This window comes from Planococcus citri, chromosome 2 (genome assembly GCF_950023065.1).
Source record: "Planococcus citri chromosome 2, ihPlaCitr1.1, whole genome shotgun sequence".
Lineage (NCBI taxonomy): Eukaryota > Metazoa > Arthropoda > Insecta > Hemiptera > Pseudococcidae > Planococcus > Planococcus citri.
In genome coordinates this window covers 36,865,265-36,885,200 of record NC_088678.1, presented here as the reverse complement: position 1 = coordinate 36,885,200, position 19,936 = coordinate 36,865,265, and the positions used below count along the sequence as shown (strand labels likewise).

General features: G+C 33.6%; 4 protein-coding genes and 1 long non-coding RNA gene across 5 annotated transcripts in view; 4 read left to right on the top strand and 1 right to left on the bottom strand.

Moving 5' to 3' along the window:
* The window catches only part of Myo81F (Myosin 81F), a 107,875-nt gene that overhangs the window by 41,018 nt on the left and 46,921 nt on the right, over positions 1 to 19,936 (bottom strand). The window lies entirely within an intron of this gene.
* Positions 351 to 1,856, top strand: LOC135838193 (uncharacterized). Its single transcript, XM_065353826.1, has 7 exons — positions 351 to 478; positions 547 to 633; positions 726 to 803; positions 876 to 968; positions 1,049 to 1,141; positions 1,213 to 1,305; positions 1,384 to 1,856. The coding sequence occupies exons 1-7, from the start codon at positions 397 to 399 to the stop codon at positions 1,854 to 1,856; spliced, it is 999 nt and encodes a 332-aa protein (XP_065209898.1). The 5' UTR covers positions 351 to 396.
* Positions 1,912 to 3,253, top strand: LOC135835623 (uncharacterized). The gene is made up of 4 exons (XR_010556923.1): positions 1,912 to 1,991; positions 2,121 to 2,342; positions 2,416 to 2,595; positions 2,693 to 3,253. It is a non-coding gene; the product is annotated as an uncharacterized LOC135835623 (long non-coding RNA).
* On the top strand, positions 3,951 to 6,306 carry LOC135835610 (uncharacterized). Its single transcript, XM_065349959.1, has 6 exons — positions 3,951 to 4,080; positions 4,210 to 4,619; positions 4,696 to 4,755; positions 5,069 to 5,293; positions 5,407 to 5,574; positions 5,648 to 6,306. Exons 1-6 carry the CDS (start codon positions 3,987 to 3,989, stop codon positions 6,116 to 6,118), a joined length of 1,428 nt encoding a protein of 475 aa, XP_065206031.1. The 5' UTR covers positions 3,951 to 3,986; the 3' UTR covers positions 6,119 to 6,306.
* LOC135838192 (uncharacterized) lies at positions 14,778 to 16,910 on the top strand. Its single transcript, XM_065353825.1, has 5 exons — positions 14,778 to 15,239; positions 15,327 to 15,386; positions 15,471 to 15,695; positions 15,801 to 15,971; positions 16,455 to 16,910. The coding sequence occupies exons 1-5, from the start codon at positions 14,922 to 14,924 to the stop codon at positions 16,908 to 16,910; spliced, it is 1,230 nt and encodes a 409-aa protein (XP_065209897.1). The 5' UTR covers positions 14,778 to 14,921.

Below are 19,936 nucleotides of genomic sequence, written 5' to 3'. Positions count from 1 at the left end.
AGATCGACTCAAAAAATGGTCGAAATTGATTCGGGAGCTCAATTTTTGGGAAAAGATGCGGTTTCAAACAATTTTCTCCAGAAATACGCGGTAGGTACTAGAATTTTTTTAAAACATGGAATACCTACAAGGTTTCCTTATGAGTACCTCCTCACTTCCCCAGCAGAAAAAATTAATTCTCACTGAAGTAGTTTGAAATTACCGAACGTCGAAATTTTATTCACGCATTTGGAAATAGAATCATGCGTAAATCACTTCTAACGTCAAAAATTGTGTTACACGTAGCAGTAGCTGAAAAAAATAAGCCTAACGTTTTCTAGAAAATCGTTACTCATTCGCAGTAGGTACATGTTTGGAAAACCGAACGAACATCATATTACGATATCATACCTTGCAATGTTCTCTTCACTTGGGATTTCTCTTTTGATTTTACTCCAGATAGCCTCCATTTCATCAGCTGGAGAAGGAGAACTCGCAGGTAAACAGTGAAAATACTAGTTACATTATTTTTCCTCAACAAGGTTTTCATATTGTTCCACCCTACAGATACTACAAAAGCGGATCCAATGGCTTCATCATCAAATGTACCACCTCTTGTTGATATTCCACCTTCATTAGCTCGAAAAGACACAGGTAAACATGCCAAGTTTATTACTACCTGGTAGCATTCGTTCTTATCTTATCAACCAAGTTTTTACTCATTTTTGCAAAATGATACGTCGTAGAAGCACCTGCAATACCTTTATCAACGAACGAACCACCTTCTGTTGATATTCCAGCTTCACCAGCTCGAGAAGACACAGGTAAACATTATGCGTAAAATACTACTTGCATTCATTTTTATCAGCAAAGCTTTTGAATTTTTTCTCAAAAAGATATGATGATCGTGGAAGCGCCCAAAATTCCTTCATCATCGAACGATTCACTTACTACTGATATTCTATCTTCATCAGCTCGAGAAGACACAGGTAAACATGCCAAGTATACAACTCCCCAGTAGCATTCGTTCTTATCAACCAAGTTTTTACATTTCTTGGCAAAATGATAGATATGATACTCGCAGAAGCGCCCACAATGCCCTCGACAACAAAAAAACGACCTTTTGTTGATATTGCATCTTCATCAGCTCAAAAAGACACAGGTAAATATGATGAGTAAAACACTAGTTGTATTCATTTTTATCAGCAAAGTTTTTACATTTTCATCGAAAAGATATGATGATCGTGGAAGCACCCACCATTCCTCCATCATCAAACGATCCACTTACTACTGATATCCCAGCTTCATCAGCTCAAGAAAATACAGGTAAACATTGATAACTGACGAGTAAAATACCAATCGAATTCATTTTTATGAACGAAGTTTCGTATTTTTCCTTTAAAGATATGGCAATCGTAGAAGTGCCCGCAATACCTTCATCATCTAGCGAACCACCCATGAGTGATATTTTACCTTTAGTATTGATCCGCATATATGCAGCGGATTACACCATCAATCCAACACGTTTTGAAACAATTAATTGGCTGAAGAAAAAAAAAGACAAAGTTTTGGCAGGAAGTACCAGATTTTCTGCTAAAGAAGGGACCGAAATTGTCGGACAAATTTATATGTGTGATATGGGAACATTTAAAAAAGATTATAAATCTTCCAAGATAATTCACGATGATCGATATTGTACATACCGGACACGTTTTGGAGATAAAGAAGCTCTAAGATGTAGATTTGAGCCAGTACCATTCGTGGAAAAGGTAAATATATCGAGTAATCCAAAGAAAGAACAATTGGGTTTACCCTGTGGGCCTGATAAACGTGGCAAAATGTATCATTTCGTGTATAAGGTAGGCAATTTTTTTTAATAAGTAAGAAAGAATAACATCATAGTTCAGTATTCGTTAGATTTTGTTAATATCGATATCATTTCCTAGGCTTGTTTCACGAAGAAATCCATCAAAAATAAAGACATATTGAAAAATAACTTTAGTACTTTAATGGTGAGTTATCACAGCTTGTCATTTAATTTGAACTTTTCGTTCTCCAAACATACATAATATGTACCTACAATACATAAGGTATGTATGGTACTTAAATAACTCACTGTATCGTAATTATGCAAAACTCAGCTTAAGAATCCAATCAAAAATCGAGATTCGATCGAAATTTATCGATTTTGCTACAATGAGGAAGATAAAGATATAATATACACAACACACAGACTCGGTTCTGCAGAATTATTATTTGAAGATAGTTTGAAAAAGGAACGAGCAAAAAAGTTTCAAATTATGTCCGAGGGCTATGACTATTTTGGATCACACTTCCAGGAAATGGAGAAAGACTACGACGAGGTAGACTTATGCACAATTATCATAAAAGTATAAAACATTATTATAAATAAATGAAAATTTGAATTTTTTTCAGCTGAAAAAAAATGAAATGAACTCGCCGTATCAGGCTCAAAAACTCACACCTGATGAAGACTTCGAATTTGCTTTATGGAGAAAAACCACGTATCATTATGTAAATGTGAAACCGATGCAACGTCGACAAGCGAATCTCTGGAATTACATCAGTTTATACATACGAGAAGATATCAGAAAAGTAAATTACAAAGATGAATTCTCACAATTAAATTTCTGCGCCGCCGCATTTAATACTGCAAAATTTCATAAATGCAATCTTATTATAATTCTTTTAGAATGGAAAAAGCTACGATATACGTACAGGGGTATTTACATTACCAGGAAACCGACCAAAACCCTCAATCCTGGGGAAAATCCACTCGCCAGATATCTGGTTAAAATTTATTCACGACGAAAACGCTCACAGTGGAATAGTCATCATAATGAATACAAATTATGGTAACTCTGATACGGATACATATTTCAGTGAAATATGCGAGAAAAATTGGTGTGAAAAATTTCTCCGTGATATATTTCCTGAATACGAAGTCGAACTCAAAACCGTGGGGTGTTGTCCAACAAACAATAAAATTTTGGAATTTTTCGACACATCTGTGACAATTCGTAATCTATTGGAAATAGATTCATTGACAGATGAAAGAAAACACGCAGCAGATAAAATTGACGAAAATGGACCACTTGAAGAGGAAACAGAACGACCCTCCAAAAAAGCAAAGCTCGACTAACCAGAAAAACATTTCGTTCAATAAAAATTAGCTATATCGTTAATTTTTAAATTCACATTGTAATTCAAGTATAGGTACCTAACCTACTTGTCCTGATTGAGAATTTTTGAAATATTTTGTCAAGATAAGTTCGATAAATACAGTTATTTTCAATTAGAATTTTTTTTTACATCCGACTCATCGAGAACTTTTATTGACAATTTGTTAAATTTTTGTTTTGAAATTTGGAGATGAAAAAAATATGTTGATGACACCAAAATAATTACTCATGGTCATCTCAAAGTTCGGAATGTGATGATGATGTAATTTTTCAAATTTGACGACCGTGAAATAAGCAAAAAATTTTATAGATGGACTGAATTTCAAAAAAAATCAGAATTTCATTTTTTCAACATTAACCTCATTTTTAAAAACTTGAAACGCCGTGAAATTTTCTAATATTAGTGTAAGTATGAAAATTTTTGTCAAAAAAATTTGTCCAGTTTTTTTTTGGGGGGGGGGAACTGCGATACGAATGGGGGGGGATGTCAATTCCCAGGTGATTTTTAACATAAGAGATGCTACTTGAATAATTCCCTTTTTCAAAAAATATTCCTCGAGCAGCAATTTATTTTACGACTTCGAATGCTAGAATTTCGTCAAAATAATAAAACATGACGTCACGTACAATAGTTGAAATTTCAACTTATCATATTTTATGGATTCATATTGCATGCACCTGAATACATATTCGAACGTTCGATTGGATAATTCTTCAGGCATAATCAACAAGATGCAAGAAATGTTTCGATACAATAGAAGAATATTCGCCACGCGTATAGGTTCCATAAATTTTTCATACAAAATGTACCCTAAGCTGCAACTACCTCTACTTCTGATTTTAACAGTAGCAGTTGACCACTGTTTATCAAGCGTACCAATGGTCAATAATACGCAAGGTAAGAAACGTCACTTTTACTTCTCACTTCTTTCGAGGTTACATAACGTGACTGAAGAGAGGATAATAGAAAAATACAAGGATCGAGTGTACCTAAATTTACAACATGGGTATTGATTTTTTCAAACAGATGAGCCAGCAGCAGAATCAGAATCAGAATTAGAAAAACTATTAATCAGTCTTCCATTAGTTCTAATGAAATATATAAACTATTATACTCGTACGCCACCGTTAAAGATTATACAATCTAAGTGGGCAGTAGGAGACAAATTTTTTACTGCGGAAACGGTATTTGAGGGTGCAATGGGTGCATATTTAGAACAGCAAGTTTTCTTCTGTGACCTGAAAAACTTTCAGTCTACAAATGACGACGACAAATACTGCTCCTATCCAATTCAATTCAAGGTGGAAGACGTTTTGAAATGTAATAAGGAACCAGAGCCTTTTGTAAAAAAATATATAATAGCCCAGTGGCCGAAACCGCTGGAAATTGAATGCGGACGTAAGGAAGCTGGTAAATTGCACCAGTTTATGTACAAGGTAAGCTGGACATTGAATCAAGTGAAGACATGATTCAAAAAGAGTGTTGAACTTATCTCTCTTTTTTTTTTTGCAGACTTGTATGACGAAAAACCTCATCGAGAATGAAAAAACAATGCCAAATTCGGTTTTAGACGTAAGTACTCGAATTAGTACAATTTTAACGTAGGTAGATATCTCAAAAAGATGAGAATTCTTCCGTGTAAGTACTTACTTTCGTTGGTAAGTATCACAAAACATGACTGAACTATGATAAAACCAGGAGAGTGAAATGAGTAGATTCAGGTGTGGCGAGAATAATTTTCGCGAATAAATCTCCTTGCATATTTTCACCATTCACACTTATATGTACTTAGGTACAATGACACAATTTAACATCTTTGCAAAGAAAATAAAGAATCTTAATTTTGTTTCTGAATAGCTACATACAATTTAAAATCATATTTCAGCCAAATTCAATCGAAATCGAAAATCGTTCCGTACTCGACATTTATCGATTTTGCTACAACGAGAAATACAAACAAGTGTTATTCACAAGACATGAGCTAAATTTATTTGATTTGTTATCCGATGAAAAACTGAAATACGAACAAGAAGAAATATATCCCATGATAACGAATGGATACGAATTATTCAAATCGCAGTTTGATGACGTCGAAAAGGAATACATTCAAGTAAGCATAGAAGAAAAAGCTTGGCATTTTATTCGTAAATTGTCAGTATTGAGTATTTTTTTTTTTTTTTTCAAATAAAAAATGCTCAAAATTTTGAATTAAAATACATTTAGTTAAAAGAAAAAGGTTACGTAGCCCAGAAACTTGCACCTCCCGATCACTTCCCGTTTGCTTTATGGAGAAAAACAACGTTTCATTATTTAAACACGATGCCAATGCGAGCGGAACTGGTACAACTTTGGAATCGTATCTTCATACGCATAAAAAAAAGGGCAATACAGGTGAATATCGCTTTGTAAACCTAATGTAATAAACATGACCAAGAAATTGAACCATCCATATTTGTTATTTCAGGCACGAAAAAAACACGTTATATATACAGGAGCATTTACAATTGAACAGGAGAAAATACGATCAACAAAAGGGGTAATTCCAGTACCCGATATATGGGTAACAATAGTACAAAGTGAAGTAGAAGAAGGAGAAGAACCAAACCAAGAGAGATTCAACTCAGGGGTCTCAATCATATTGAATAATAATTTCAATCACGATAAAACTACTTCCACAAAAGAATTCATCGTAAAGAAATTTTGTAAAGAAAGCCTATGCGAAAATGCATTTCCTAAATATTTCCCTGAAATTGGTAACTCTATCCATTGCTGTGCTGTCGAGGAACCGATATTTAAATTATTTGAAAACAGATTCTTGGTTGAACGTGTTATGAAACCAGATTTTATATTTGATAGTGCGGAAGATAATCCGATTCCAATCACACCAGTTTTGGAGAAAACTGAAAGTAAAAAAAACCAGCGATACAGCGATTAGCTTCCAAATTACCTTTACCTAATTCTCTTTTCCAATTGGCTTAGATTTTAAGATTCATCTCAGAAAGTTCAACTATAGGTATATTAAAATCCTCATCATTATTTCATTTATTTTCAATGTGAAATTAATTTTTTTTAACTTATAATAATACGTACATATGTAACGACAATAAAATTCAAAATAAAATCTTTGCCGACGTTTAATTGCAAAAATAACTCATTTTGCCTAACACTATTCAACCAAAAAACATGTATACGTAGGAAACCTCTTCAAAAAATTCGGAAATCGAAGTCCACGTTAACAGTTTGCAATATCCAATTTTTCACTTTTTCGAATATTTTCTTTCTCGACAAAAATGGGAAATTGAGACTTTTATTACCACAAAAAAGACGTATACCTATTATGGTTTTTCTTCTTCATTAAGATAGAAGCACAACCTGTAAGTTGTTGCAACATTTTCATGAGATCATAACAGAATACTACAGTAAAACTGTCATTAAGTACATGAATAATGATTGAAGTTACGTCGATGACACGTAACCCCGAGTACGTTTTGCGAGCTGGTGACGTTGATTCACGACGAAAAATCAAAATTTAAACAAATACCACCACAAAATATGTATCAGTTATTGCGATATTCAATTCGCGTATTGAAGAAGTCTACGATTGTCCAACGTTTGAAATGTTCAAATTACTCGTACATTGTTGCATTATTCTGTTGGCGCCATGCTTCGCGAATGAAAAGGAATCGAAAAGTAGGTACCTATTACATTCAACGCACCTAAATCACACACTTATAGCATTTCAATTAGGAAATAATCACCGCCTAATTCAACTTATGTTTTCAAATTGAAGATACTCCGTCTGCAATCGACCAAGAAAACCTTCCTTTAGTATTAATCAAAATAGAAGGTAAAATGAAAATTCCGAGGGAGGAAAAAGACGAATTAGAAATACCCACCAGAGTAGAAATCAAAAAAGAAGGATTAGCAAGCAGGAAAAGAATACGCTTTGCAAAATCTCATTTTGAAGACCAGGAGTTTTATTGTCCAGCAGAAACCCAGGAACAAAAAAATAAAACTGAGAATGCTAATGAAGTGAACGATGCAAAAACTAATTATATCGGAGAAAAATATGACGACAACTGTTTGTTCAAAATAAAAGGAAAATCGACAAAATCTCGACTACCAGAATGTAAAAGACGACTACAACCAAAGATTATGAAAAAATACCAAGAAAACCCAAATCAAGAGCCAATCCAAGAGGGTCGCGAAAGTTTACCTCCTATTAAAGAAGAAGTCTTATGCGGTCCTGGTGTTGAAAAAACGGGCAAAAGTTTTCATTTTGGATATCAGGTAAATTCATCACTTAGGTACCTGTGCCAATTTTTCCACGACTCGAAGAACGTGGATTAGTTTAGTCATTAATTTGTATAGGTGATTATTTAATAATCATTCATAGGTGTGCGTGGAGCCTGAAGGAATGTCAGAAAAAATAGACTTTTACAAGTATAAGAGAAATAAGAGAAAACGCAAAGAAAAGGTCAATATTTTTAAAAATTCTTCATTAATTTAGGTGAATGCTGTGAAAAATGAATTAATGTACCGCTTCTCCCAATTCAGGCTTTTCCATTTGTGTACACAGAAGAAATATTTTTCTACAGCTTTTGTTACGATGCTACAGAAAACGGGATCATATATACTTTACACTCAATATTGAGTCCATCATTATTATCCCACAATTTGCTTTCAATAGAAAGGCAAAGAATATCTCGAATGAGAACCACTAATTCACCTCATTTAGCAGAAGTTGATTTTACACGTATCAAATCAGAATTAGAAGAGGTGAAATTCGATATATATATTTTTTAAGTACATATCTATATTCAACACACATGAGATTTAGGTGCTAGTGGAGCACAGTGAAAAAATGTTGGAAGATTTTGACTGAATTTGGTGGAAACCTTCATTTTGAGCTGAGTTGAAAACTCTTCAGAAAAAATTTCATTTCCGGAAGTGGTCGAAAAAAATGGCGGATTAATCGTTTTCGTGGACCCACTGGTTTTGGAAAACTGATCCAGTTCCAAAAGTTATACTTATCAAGTAGGAATGTAATTCAGATTCTCTGTTCACCTAGGCCATCACCGTCAAAATCCAAAACCACTAGGATTCTCCTGAGCTGTTAAAAATTTGCAAATTGCTTATTTTTGGGTGAATTCTTGTTTTGAATAACGAAAATTCCCCCTCTTTGAGAGCTCCTTACTTTCCTCCAGGGAATGCACTTTCAAAGTTGAATTTTTTCTAGCGAACTTTCAACTCAAAATGAAGTTTTCCACTAAATTTGGTGAAACCCCTTCAATTTTTTTTTTGCCATCTACCCTAGTAAAGTAATACACCAATCATCAAAAATTTGCTTTCTTACAGGTGGCAGATTCTGGTACGTACAAAATTCAACTTTTAGTACCTCCAGGTGATTTCGCATTTTTATCATGGAAAATACCCGCTTATCATTATGTTAACGCCAGTCTAATTCACGAAGATCTCCAAGCAGCTTGGAATAACATCCACGAAATGATACGAAAATATTCTAAAAAAGTATGTACTTGATGTTTAGTTGGGAAAAAATTAAAATCAAAATCTTGCACCAATTTTTACTTATCATTTATTCTCAGGTAGAAAAATCTATCGACATATACACAGGAGTGTTCAAATTGCCATCTGAAAATGAAAAAATTCACACCACTGGTAAAGTTCAAATACCCACGATTTGGGTGAAAATCGTACATTTTAAAACCAAAGAGGAAAACGCTGCGATAGCTGTAATTGCAAACAATTATAAAAATTATGCAGTGAAGGGTCTTATCAAAGAAACGTACAAATGCAAAACTAATTTATGTTACAACTTCATTAAGAAGAATTTCGGCAAAGCTGTCAAATATATTCGTTGTTGTAGAGTGAACGAAGATATCAACTCGCTCTTTGGAGTAGATATAAGTTCTCTTGACCTCTTGAAAATTGATAATTTAATAGGGGTTGCGAGGCTACAAAAATATGCAACCAGTCCGGCACAAACACCAGGTACATAATACATAGTAATAATATAGTAGGTAATGTAATACGTATCATCTTCTTTTTTGAAATACCTACAAAAATGCGCAAGAAAATTTTTTGCCCGCGTATCCATTTTGTATTTCGTGAGTCAAACTTTTTTTCTTCTTTACACACACCATAAATTTTTTGCAAAAAAACTTGTAATGGAAATTAACGATTGACTGGCGATAAAGTGATAGAACTGAAGCTAAGAAATTCTTAATAAGTAGCGTACAATTATCACGACTCTTGAGTACAAAATTGAGCCAAAGCACAGAAATAAAAATTAGAATTTTAAAATTTTTAAGGAAATAATTGAAAAAATTAAGATTTTGATGAAATTGTGTTTTTCAATTACTGAAGGAACTGAAAATCCAGATCTAACAAAAGTATTATAAAAATACCGTGGAAACTGGACAACCGCAAAAACTCTATCCAGCTATGGACAAATCGAATTCGGGAAAAAAAGAATTTATTTTATAATTTTATGCAATTCTAAAACAGAAAGAAAAATAAAATTAATAGGTAACTTTTTTTAAAATTTCGTGCTTCATTTTTATATTATTACGTAGCCTAGATATTTAAATAGAAAAACTACAGGTTTTTTTATGTAAGGGAGTACATTTTCCAAAATTTGCGAAAATTATAGAACTTGATAAACAAATTATTTAAATGACGAACTATTATTTCTAGAGAATAGGTACTCGTATGCTGATTTCGGTCTACCGAAAAGATAAGATAAATGGCTTTTTGTCATATGAAGTGAAAAACCCAAACAAATAAATTGGTTCATTTTTTTTGTTAACTTATCAAATATGTATTTAAGTCTTGGAAATAAATTAAAAACATGAAAAGCATATTAAATTATTTTTCAATCACATTTGCCTTAATGAACGAGATATTTACGTTATTTTATAAAAATTCCTTCAATTTTGAAGATCTGCAAACCTTTACACATCAGTTTAGATTAAGTTGCCTCACTGTTGAACAAAATATTCAAAACGGGCACTAAATCTAAAAATTTTATAAACATAAATTTTTCAGTACCTAGATACCTAGTTTTCGAAATTCTAAAATATGAAAAAAAAAAAAAAACGAAAACTGAAAGCTTATACTCGTAATTATACGTCTTTAAGATCATATTTTTGAAATTCATCCTTCTAGACTAACAAGGGAACCTCTTGAGGTGTCACACTCCGATTTGAACAGGACTGCGACTTTTGGAAAGAGCATAGTCTAAAACCCCCAAAACCAAATTTCCAGCTGCCCAATTTCATTTTTTGATTTTTAGCGAATTTTTGGAAATTCAAAATTCACTGTTTTTGGCGATTTCTGCTTCTTTTTTTTAAAGTACGTACTTGATCAGTAAAAATGGTCAAAACTAATATTACACATAATTACCCAAATCCAAATTTCACTATTTCCAGCCATTCTGGAGCCTCCAGCGCGATTTTTCAATTTTTCCAGAATTTTGAATTTGCTCCAGAAGGCGTAAATTTGCAGTTGAGCAGCTAAAAATCGAGTTGTAGGTATATTGCACTCGACCTGCTTAACGAGTTTATACACATTTGAGCCGATTTTGAGAGTGACACCTCAAAAGTGGCTTTTTGACCAGCTCTTTTCAAAATTAAAAAATCAAAAGTTTTCCGTTTGTGTGGAAATTTTTTAATTCACGCGAATCGCTGTATTTTGTCCGTAACTAACCTCCCAAATCAAAATTTTACAATTTCCAGCCATTCTGGAGCCTCCAGCGCGATTTTCAATTTCTCCCGAATTTTGAATTTGCTCCAGAAGGCGTGAATATGAAGATGGGCAGCTAAAAATCGAGTTGTACGTAGATTACACTCGACCTGTTTAACGAGTTTATCCACATTCGAGCCGATTTTGAGAGTGACACCTCAAAAGTCGTTTTTTGGGGCGTCACTCTCGCTCCAAAACGGCACATTTCAAAAATTTCCTCACAAAGAGCTGGTCAAAAAGCCACTCTTGAGGTGTCACTCTCAAAATCGGCTCAAATGTGGATAAACTCGTTAAACAGGACGAGTGTAATATACAACTCGATTTTTAGCTGCCCAACTACATATTCACGCCTTCTGGAGCAAATTCAAAATTCTGGAGAAATTGAAAAATCGCGCTGGAGGCTCCAGAATGGCTGGAAATGGTGAAAGTTGGATTTTGGTAATTAATATTAGTTTTGGGACTTGTTTTGACCATTTTTACTGATTACGTTCGTACTTTAAAAAAAAGCAGAAATCGCCAAAAACAGCCAATTTTGAATTTTCAAAAATTCGCCAAAAATCGAAAAATAAACTTGGGCAGCTGAAAATTTGGTTTTGAGGGTTTTAGACTACGCTCTTTCCAAAAATCGCAGTCCTGTTCAAATCGGATTGTGACACCTCGAGAGGTTCCTTTGTAATTAGTATAAGAATTACAAAAACACTTCTCGACACTCTGTTGACGTGTTTAAGCTACCAGCTCTAAAAAAACACCATACTTAAGAATGACGTATTAGGCCTATCAACCAAGGTATACCGAAAAATTATGTCCCTAAACCACCGTAACCGAACTTTTTTGAACAAACAAGGTATAAATTGTTATGTCGATGACGTCTTGTAGCTATATCAATAATAATTTAAAAACAATGATGTCAAAATTTTCCATTATCACAAAACTTTGATCGCCAGAAGTTTCGAATTCACGCGAAAAATCACCCACAATGAATTATAAAACATTCGTATTTTTCATTACAGTTTCAGCTGGATTGATTAGTACTGCCGTAGATGGGATAAATTTTAAACGAAGTAAGTTTATTAAATAGATTTAACAACATCCATCATTTTACAAAAAAATCGTCATAATTTGTCGAATAATCTGCAGGAAAACTATTCGATTATAAAGTTTACCCTTTATAGTTCAGTGGCAAAATGTATTTTTTGGGCGATAAACGGCAAATTATGATAAAGCTTTGAAATTTGGTATGGTGAACAAGGACACCAAAAGAAAATTGTTAAGCCCGGGAGGCAGTCGCCAAGTCCAATAGGAGGGAAATGGGGGTGATTTGGGGTAGGGTTCAACCCCCCATTTTTCCAAATGGGGCTAACGGGGCGATATTGGTGTCAATGCCACATGATTGAACCCCACTGAGTTCGAAAATACCATTACTTTCAAAATCTGAGGAAGAGGCATGCCTCAAATTTGAGATTTTCTGAGTAAAGTTTTTGCATTTTTCTCAAAAATACCCCAAAATTACAGTTTTTTAACCCTAGACGACATGCTGACCTTCCATCGACTTTTTTATGGTCATTTTCGGATTCTACTGGTCAATTACAATGAGAATCGACCATTAATACTTTCGCATACCTCTACTCTGGGTGTACAGAGGGGTCTAAAGGGGTTAAAAAATGGCGTTTTTTCGGTATTTTCTTGCAAAAATCTGAGTTTTTGAACTGTGCACCGGATACAATTTGCGGGAGAAGGTTCTAATGTCGATTTTCGAATACTACAAAGCAAATTCCATCGAATAAGACTCGGAGGCACTTTTTACACCCCTCCTGGGAGGTAGTAGAGGGGGTCAAATTTGACCCTTATCTTGCTTATGTTGAATCAATTTTAGAAAATGTAATCAACGTAAGAGTACATTTTCTTACTACCGAAATAATGATGTTTGTATCAATGTTTTTTGTACCGTAGAACCCAAATTTGCAATATTTTTTTCGATTCCAGGGGGGGGGGGGTGAGACCATATAGGGGAGTAGGTCTATTTTTCACAAAAAATCGACATGTATATCGAAATGTAGGTTTTCAGGGATGCTGATTTCAGAAATTCCATCAATTTTTCATTTGGGTCGAAGCCAAAGGGGTTATACAGCATTCAAACGGTGGGGGATGCAATTTTTCACAAAAAAATCGCCATGTATGTTGAAATGTATGTTTTCGAGGACACTGATTTCAGAAATTCTATCGATTTTTCATTTGGGTTGAAGCCAAGGGAATCATACTGCATTAGAGACAAGAAAGCTTGTGCTGCAATTTTTGATAAAGTGAGAATTGCTGTTTCACTTCATTGGGACTTATAAAAATATTTTTTCAACTTTTTCCTCCGGCCAGTTTTCTCAACCTCATTCTCACATTCTTATGAAAGATCTCAGCGTACATTTATGTACATTGTACATGGAGGTAGTGTCTTTGGAATGAAAAAATAAGATATGGAAGGTTTGTTAATTATCATGATTTCTGAATAGTAAAATCATATTCATGATGGACAAACTTTTCATGCCACAATTCTCGTTCTAAAAAATCTCCATCCAGTAACTAGCCGTTCACATAAATACCACGAATAACCGGAAATATTTGAACAAAATTATGTCGAATAATTTAATCAGACTCCCACTTCTCTGAGCTGGAACACGAAAGGTAATTGAGAGAAAATTATTGATATACATGGCAATTTTTTGTAAAAAATTTCATCCACCATCCCTTGAATGCAGTATCATCACCTTAGCTTCAACCCAAATGAAAAATCGATAGAATTTCTGAAATCAGTGTCCTCGAAAACATACATTTCAACATACATGGCGATTTTTTTGTGAAAAATTGCATCCCCCACCGTTTGAATGCTGTATAACCCCTTTGGCTTCGACCCAAATGAAAAATTGATGGAATTTCTGAAATCAGCATCCCTGAAAACCTACATTTCGATATACATGTCGATTTTTTGTGAAAAATAGACCTACTCCCCTATATGGTCTCACCCCCCCCCCCTGGAATCGAAAAAAATATTGCAAATTTGGGTTCTACGGTACAAAAAACATTGATACAAACATCATTATTTCGGTAGTAAGAAAATGTACTCTTACGTTGATTACATTTTCTAAAATTGATTCAACATAAGCAAGATAAGGGTCAAATTTGACCCCCTCTACTACCTCCCAGGAGGGGTGTAAAAAGTGCCTCCGAGTCTTATTCGATGGAATTTGCTTTGTAGTATTCGAAAATCGACATTAGAACCTTCTCCCGCAAATTGTATCCGGTGCACAGTTCAAAAACTCAGATTTTTGCAAGAAAATACCGAAAAAACGCCATTTTTTAACCCCTTTAGACCCCTCTGTACACCCAGAGTAGAGGTATGCGAAAGTATTAATGGTCGATTCTCATTGTAATTGACCAGTAGAATCCGAAAATGACCATAAAAAAGTCGATGGAAGGTCAGCATGTCGTCTAGGGTTAAAAAACTGTAATTTTGGGGTATTTTTGAGAAAAATGCAAAAACTTTACTCAGAAAATCTCAAATTTGAGGCATGCCTCTTCCTCAGATTTTGAAAGTAATGGTATTTTCGAACTCAGTGGGGTTCAATCATGTGGCATTGACACCAATATCGCCCCGTTAGCCCCATTTGGAAAAATGGGGGGTTGAACCCTACCCCAAATCACCCCCATTTCCCTCCTATTGGACTTGGCGACTGCCTCCCGGGCTTAACAATTTTCTTTTGGTGTCCTTGTTCACCATACCAAATTTCAAAGCTTTATCATAATTTGCCGTTTACTTACGGTTTGCCACTGAACTATTAACACTGATTGAAACTACAACCACGAAATCAGGATTTCGATTACCAGAAGACTTGGACTACACTCAAAAAACAGGAGGGTTGTTACATGGAAATACACGTAATTTCAAGACATTTGAAAACGAAAGGGAGGTATTTTTTTGCCCGGCGATGAACTCGAGTACCCAAAAAGAAGAAAATAAAAAAGCAAGAGAAGAGTTGAAAAGAACTCGTAGTTTGAATCCTGAAGTTGGCAAAACCCTTGAAAATGAAATGTTGAAACGAACTTATAGTTTGGGCCATGAAGTGAGTAAAGTATGTACCGTGGAAGTATCACCAAGTCGGGGTAGTAAGATACTAGTGGAAAACACCATATTTCCACGATGTGATACCGAATCAGAACCTGTAATATGGACAGTTGACGACAATAACGGACAAAATTCCGATAAAGATGAATCGTCTGTGAGGAAATATACGTTTGGGTATAAAGTAAGTCACTTTCATACTTTTACTGCCACTTTTTCCTGTAAAAATTGCAAACACAGTATGTATTAAGACGAACATTGAATTCGATAGATTTGTACGGGAAATGTCGCGCCGAAAAATGGAAAATCATCGCGCAAAATACACGCAGAAGTAAATTTGAACTAATTAGAATTACATAATCACAAGCACAACGTTAAGTTTCCCTTGGACTTATAAGTATTGTTTGCATTCAAGGAATCAATACAAAAAAGCAAACAAGAACTCCCATTAGGAATGTACGATTTTATTTACGTTAGTCAAGACAAACAGGTATTATTCACAACGCACAAAATCATTTCGCGTGCCTTATTATTCTCTAAGCAGCTGGAAGATGAGCGAAAATTAGTTTACAAAGATGATACCTATGGTTATGACTTTTTTGGTGAAGATTTTTCAACACGAAAAGACCTATTTGATCAGGTAAACTTTTAAAAACCGTTCATCAAGAAGTATGTTCTCGATATGAATTAAATTCGTCTATTTTGATCAACAACCATAAAATTACGAGCATCGATCAATTTACAGATAACAAAAAAATCTGAATACAAACTTCAATGGCTAATCCCAGCTAATGATTTCCCATTTGCTTTATGGAGAAAGACCACCTACCATTATCTCAACATAGATCTAATGCACAGGAAATTAATAGCATTATGGGATCATATTGGAGATAAAATACGAAATGATATCCAATACGTGAGTTTAATGTTTTTGTTAACGAGGGTATCTTACTACAGGGTGAATTGTTTTTGGATTTTTTGGGGATTTAAAAAAAATAAGAGTCTCATAATGATGGTTAAATGGGCTCAAATGAATGGGCTCAAATTTTTATGCTCTCAACATTTGGAACAAAGATTCGCAGCTTCAATATTTAAAAAAAATGAAAAATCGTGGATACCTACCTACTTCTTTGATTATACTTTTCATCAATTTTTAAATTAATATCGTTTGGATCGGAAAAAAATGAATAAAACACTACCTTTCATATTATTCTGAGCGTTGGAGGATGGTTTTAATTTATTTTTACCAAATCACGATTCGAAAAATGAAAAAAAAATTAAAATTAAATATTTTTTCAAATTTAGAAGCCGCGGATTTAGCTTTTAAAATCATCGGAGATCTTAACTTTTTGGCAAGTTCCATTAAATATATTAACCTATAATTTATTCAATGTTACAGTTGCCAGGAGAATTGAAAATATACACAGGTGCTTTCAAAATGCCTAAGCTGGAGAATTTAGCCAATCAGCTACCTGTGAAAAAGTTTTTTGAATACGAAATACCGCACTTCTGGATAAAATTTCTGCACAACAGAACACGTGAGAAACCCGCCACAGACATACAAATTGTAGAAGATCAAGCAGTCACACGAAAAAAACCACAATCAGCGCATAGCGCATTAGTTATTATTGCAAATAACTACTTGGATGAAAACGTCTCGGTATTTATAGAAAAGTACCTTTGCCCAACTAATTATTGTGAACGTTTCGCAAAAATGAAGGCCCCTGAAGTTTACAAGTACGTTCGCTGTTGTGAGGCAACGGAAGGTACTTCGATATTTCTACATCTGCGACAAATATATGAAGAGCTGCTAATTATCAGAGATTTAACCGAAGCTCGGCGTAACATCAAGTAAAGATTATAATTTTGTTGCAAAATGTAATTGACATCAGCTCATTTTGTATGTAGGTAGTTAGGTACTTAATAAATTCTTTCATCTTATTACTTTCTGTACCCATTTAATAGATATACAATACTTTTTTTCTTCTGTAATGAAAAAGAAAGTTTTCAAAGTCGTGAAAACTAAGAGTTTATTAGAAAACACAGTTGAGCTTGCAATTTTGAAAAAATTCAAAATGTATTAAATTTTAATTAAATATTTTTTGAAAATTTACTCCAACGAACTCGCGCACTTGACAAAACGAACTGGAGTAAATTAAATTCTCTAAATAAGAAATTAAAATTAAATTTTCAAAAACGAGTCGTTTTTCATTCGTTTGGTGAACTCTTTAATACGAATCGTAGGCGTTTAAAAAATACAAAATTGAATTTTTTCCCTAAAAATTTATATTTTTCAATTTAGTGCTATACTCCTTCTCCTTGTTTCAACGGTGGACGCATTTCTTACAATTGAATAAACATTGTAAACGTAAATGACGACGTTGTATCTTTTCGTATAACGAAAACTAAACGACGATTTCGATGAAATATTTTTCACTCCCGAACAATAAGTATCTATCGTGAAAACATTTCGTAAAATTTGTATTTTTTGGAAAGTAAAAACATACGTATTCGAGACGACTTTCACGTAATTAATTCTACCTCGTGATGCAAAACTTTATTAATTTGAAATGAAATCTACAAATGTCCAAAGAAATGCTACACTTGTTCATTATTATATTAATTATCTTGAGCCAGCAAATACAAAGCACCTTTTTCGGAGGGAAACATAAGGGTAAGTACACCTTAAAAATTGTCCAATTTTTCACTTTCATTTGAAGCAGTAAGAAAATAAATCTTTCACAGAAACCTCCTCGGCACCATACGAACCATTTCCGTTCACTTTAATAAAAACGAAAAATGGCATAAAAGTTCCGACCCATTTAGAAATCAGGTGGACAATGACGTTCCAAAAGAAGATACAATTTTACCATAGAAAATTCCTTAAGCAGTTGGTATTTTGTCCAGCTCATTCGAAAAAAGACAAAGAACTGATTATAAAAACCAATCTGGTAGTAAAAGAAAATGGCCTCAATTTAAACAAAATCAACGAAGATTGCTTGTATGTACTAGAGTCATTCATTCAGACATCTGCAACACCTTATCCTCGATGCGCTAGACAACCTGAACCAGTGATTCTCAAAGTTTTCAAAGAAGGTTTAAAAGGTATTAAAAATGATGGGAGTGATTCGCGAAAAACCTGTGGTCCTGATAACGAAATTGCCAAAGAATACAATATTGGATATCAAGTAGGTATATAATTTTATGCTGCTGCATTTTAAGCACATCAATTTTTAAAATTTTGTCTGTACTTTAGATCTGTCATAAGTTGGGTTGGATAGGAAAATTAAACAACTTCATTGGAAAGCTGGTAACAAAATCAGAGGTCAGAAATGACAAGTTTCTTCAGTAATTACTCATTACGAATACAGTTTTCAAAAAAAAAAAAAAAATGTCAATCAATTTTTGATGTTTTTTGCGATACTTGCAGGGATATCCTTTAGATGATGTCGAAGACTACCCAATGTACAGATTCTGTTATAGTTATAATAATAAAAGAACTCTCTATACGAAGCACAGATTAATATCTCCAAATTTATTATCATATCCACAAATGGAAAATGAAAGAAAACAAACTTACGAAATCGATACCAGGACTTTCAATTTACCTGGGCTAGACTTTGAACAAACAAAAAAGGCATACGAAAAGGTAAGAGAAAAAAATTGAGCAGGTAACCTTATCAAAAAGAAATTTTTGGATGTTTCCAAAAATCAAGATACTTAATACACTAGATTTTTTCAGATTGAAAATCTCCATCCAGAGAAAAATAAACAACAAACTCGACAGTCCGAAAACATTTCAAATGGTAAAATTCAAACTCGATTTAAAATTCAATACTTGGTACCTGCCGATGATTTTCCATTTGCTTTATGGAGAAAACCCACCTTTCACTGGGCCAATACGCAATTAATGCACGAAAACCTGATAGAATATTGGGATTATATAAACGAATTCATAAGAAGCAACGCCATTCAAGTAACCAGAACTACTATTTTGTTTCGAAAAGTGATTTTTCCAGATACCTACTCATTTCCTCATCATTTATTATACATTTTCAGTACGAAAGAGAATTCACTATGTACACAGGAGCATTTACAATATCACCTGAAGGCTCAAATGAAATACTTTTAATGGAAGGAATCCAAATACCACAAATCTGGGTCAAAATTATCGATAACTCGCGTCTAAAACATATCAGGAACAACCAGTATTTTCGTTTTCTAAAAAAATTCAATGATGTAGTGATACGTGAAGGAGTAGCAATCATTGCGAACAATTACTTGAATGAAAGCGTAATGAAACTCATTGATGAACTCGATTGCAAAGATAATTTATGCGAAAACTTTGCTAAGAAAGATTTCCCAAAAATTTACAAGTATATTCGATGCTGTTCAGTGACTGAAAAAATTATCAAATTATTCGAGTTGAAATTGAAATTTTACACAGTTTACGAAATCGAAGGTCTCATTAAACACGTAATTAAACATCCTCATATAGTAAATACAGCAATTTAATGAAATAACAACTCAGGATCAAGAACAAAAATTAAAATTAAATCTAAGGAGAGTAGAGATTTTATTTTTGCTATACAAGAAAACGGTTGTGAAATGACTTCAAAAATACGAGATGATAATTCACAGCTTTTTTCGGTCGCATTAGATTCCTACCCTCATCTTTTTCTCTTAAAAAATGCAGTAACTTTTCAAAATTTCCAAAAAGTTGATTATTCTGAAAAAAAATCTTTGGGATATATTTACTTATTGCATTCTAGTTCCACATTCAAATTTTTTCAAGATGAGAAATTACATACTTACATCATTTTTTTCGTGTTTTCTCCAATTTTAAAATTTTTTTGGTGAAGAAACTTTTTACAAGAAAAT

Coding starts and splice junctions, on each gene's coding strand:
- LOC135838193 (XM_065353826.1), top strand. CDS start 397: ATGTTCTCTTCACTTGGGATTTCTCTTTTGATTTTACTCCAGATAGCC. Junction 969..1,048: donor ATCAGCTCGAGAAGACACAG/GTAAACATGCCA, acceptor GCAAAATGATAG/ATATGATACTCGCAGAAGCG. Junction 1,142..1,212: donor ATCAGCTCAAAAAGACACAG/GTAAATATGATG, acceptor TTCATCGAAAAG/ATATGATGATCGTGGAAGCA.
- LOC135835610 (XM_065349959.1), top strand. CDS start 3,987: ATGTACCCTAAGCTGCAACTACCTCTACTTCTGATTTTAACAGTAGCA. Junction 4,620..4,695: donor TGCACCAGTTTATGTACAAG/GTAAGCTGGACA, acceptor TTTTTTTTGCAG/ACTTGTATGACGAAAAACCT. Junction 5,294..5,406: donor TCGAAAAGGAATACATTCAA/GTAAGCATAGAA, acceptor AAATACATTTAG/TTAAAAGAAAAAGGTTACGT.
- LOC135838192 (XM_065353825.1), top strand. CDS start 14,922: ATGAACTCGAGTACCCAAAAAGAAGAAAATAAAAAAGCAAGAGAAGAG. Junction 15,240..15,326: donor AATATACGTTTGGGTATAAA/GTAAGTCACTTT, acceptor TGAATTCGATAG/ATTTGTACGGGAAATGTCGC. Junction 15,387..15,470: donor CGCGCAAAATACACGCAGAA/GTAAATTTGAAC, acceptor TTTGCATTCAAG/GAATCAATACAAAAAAGCAA.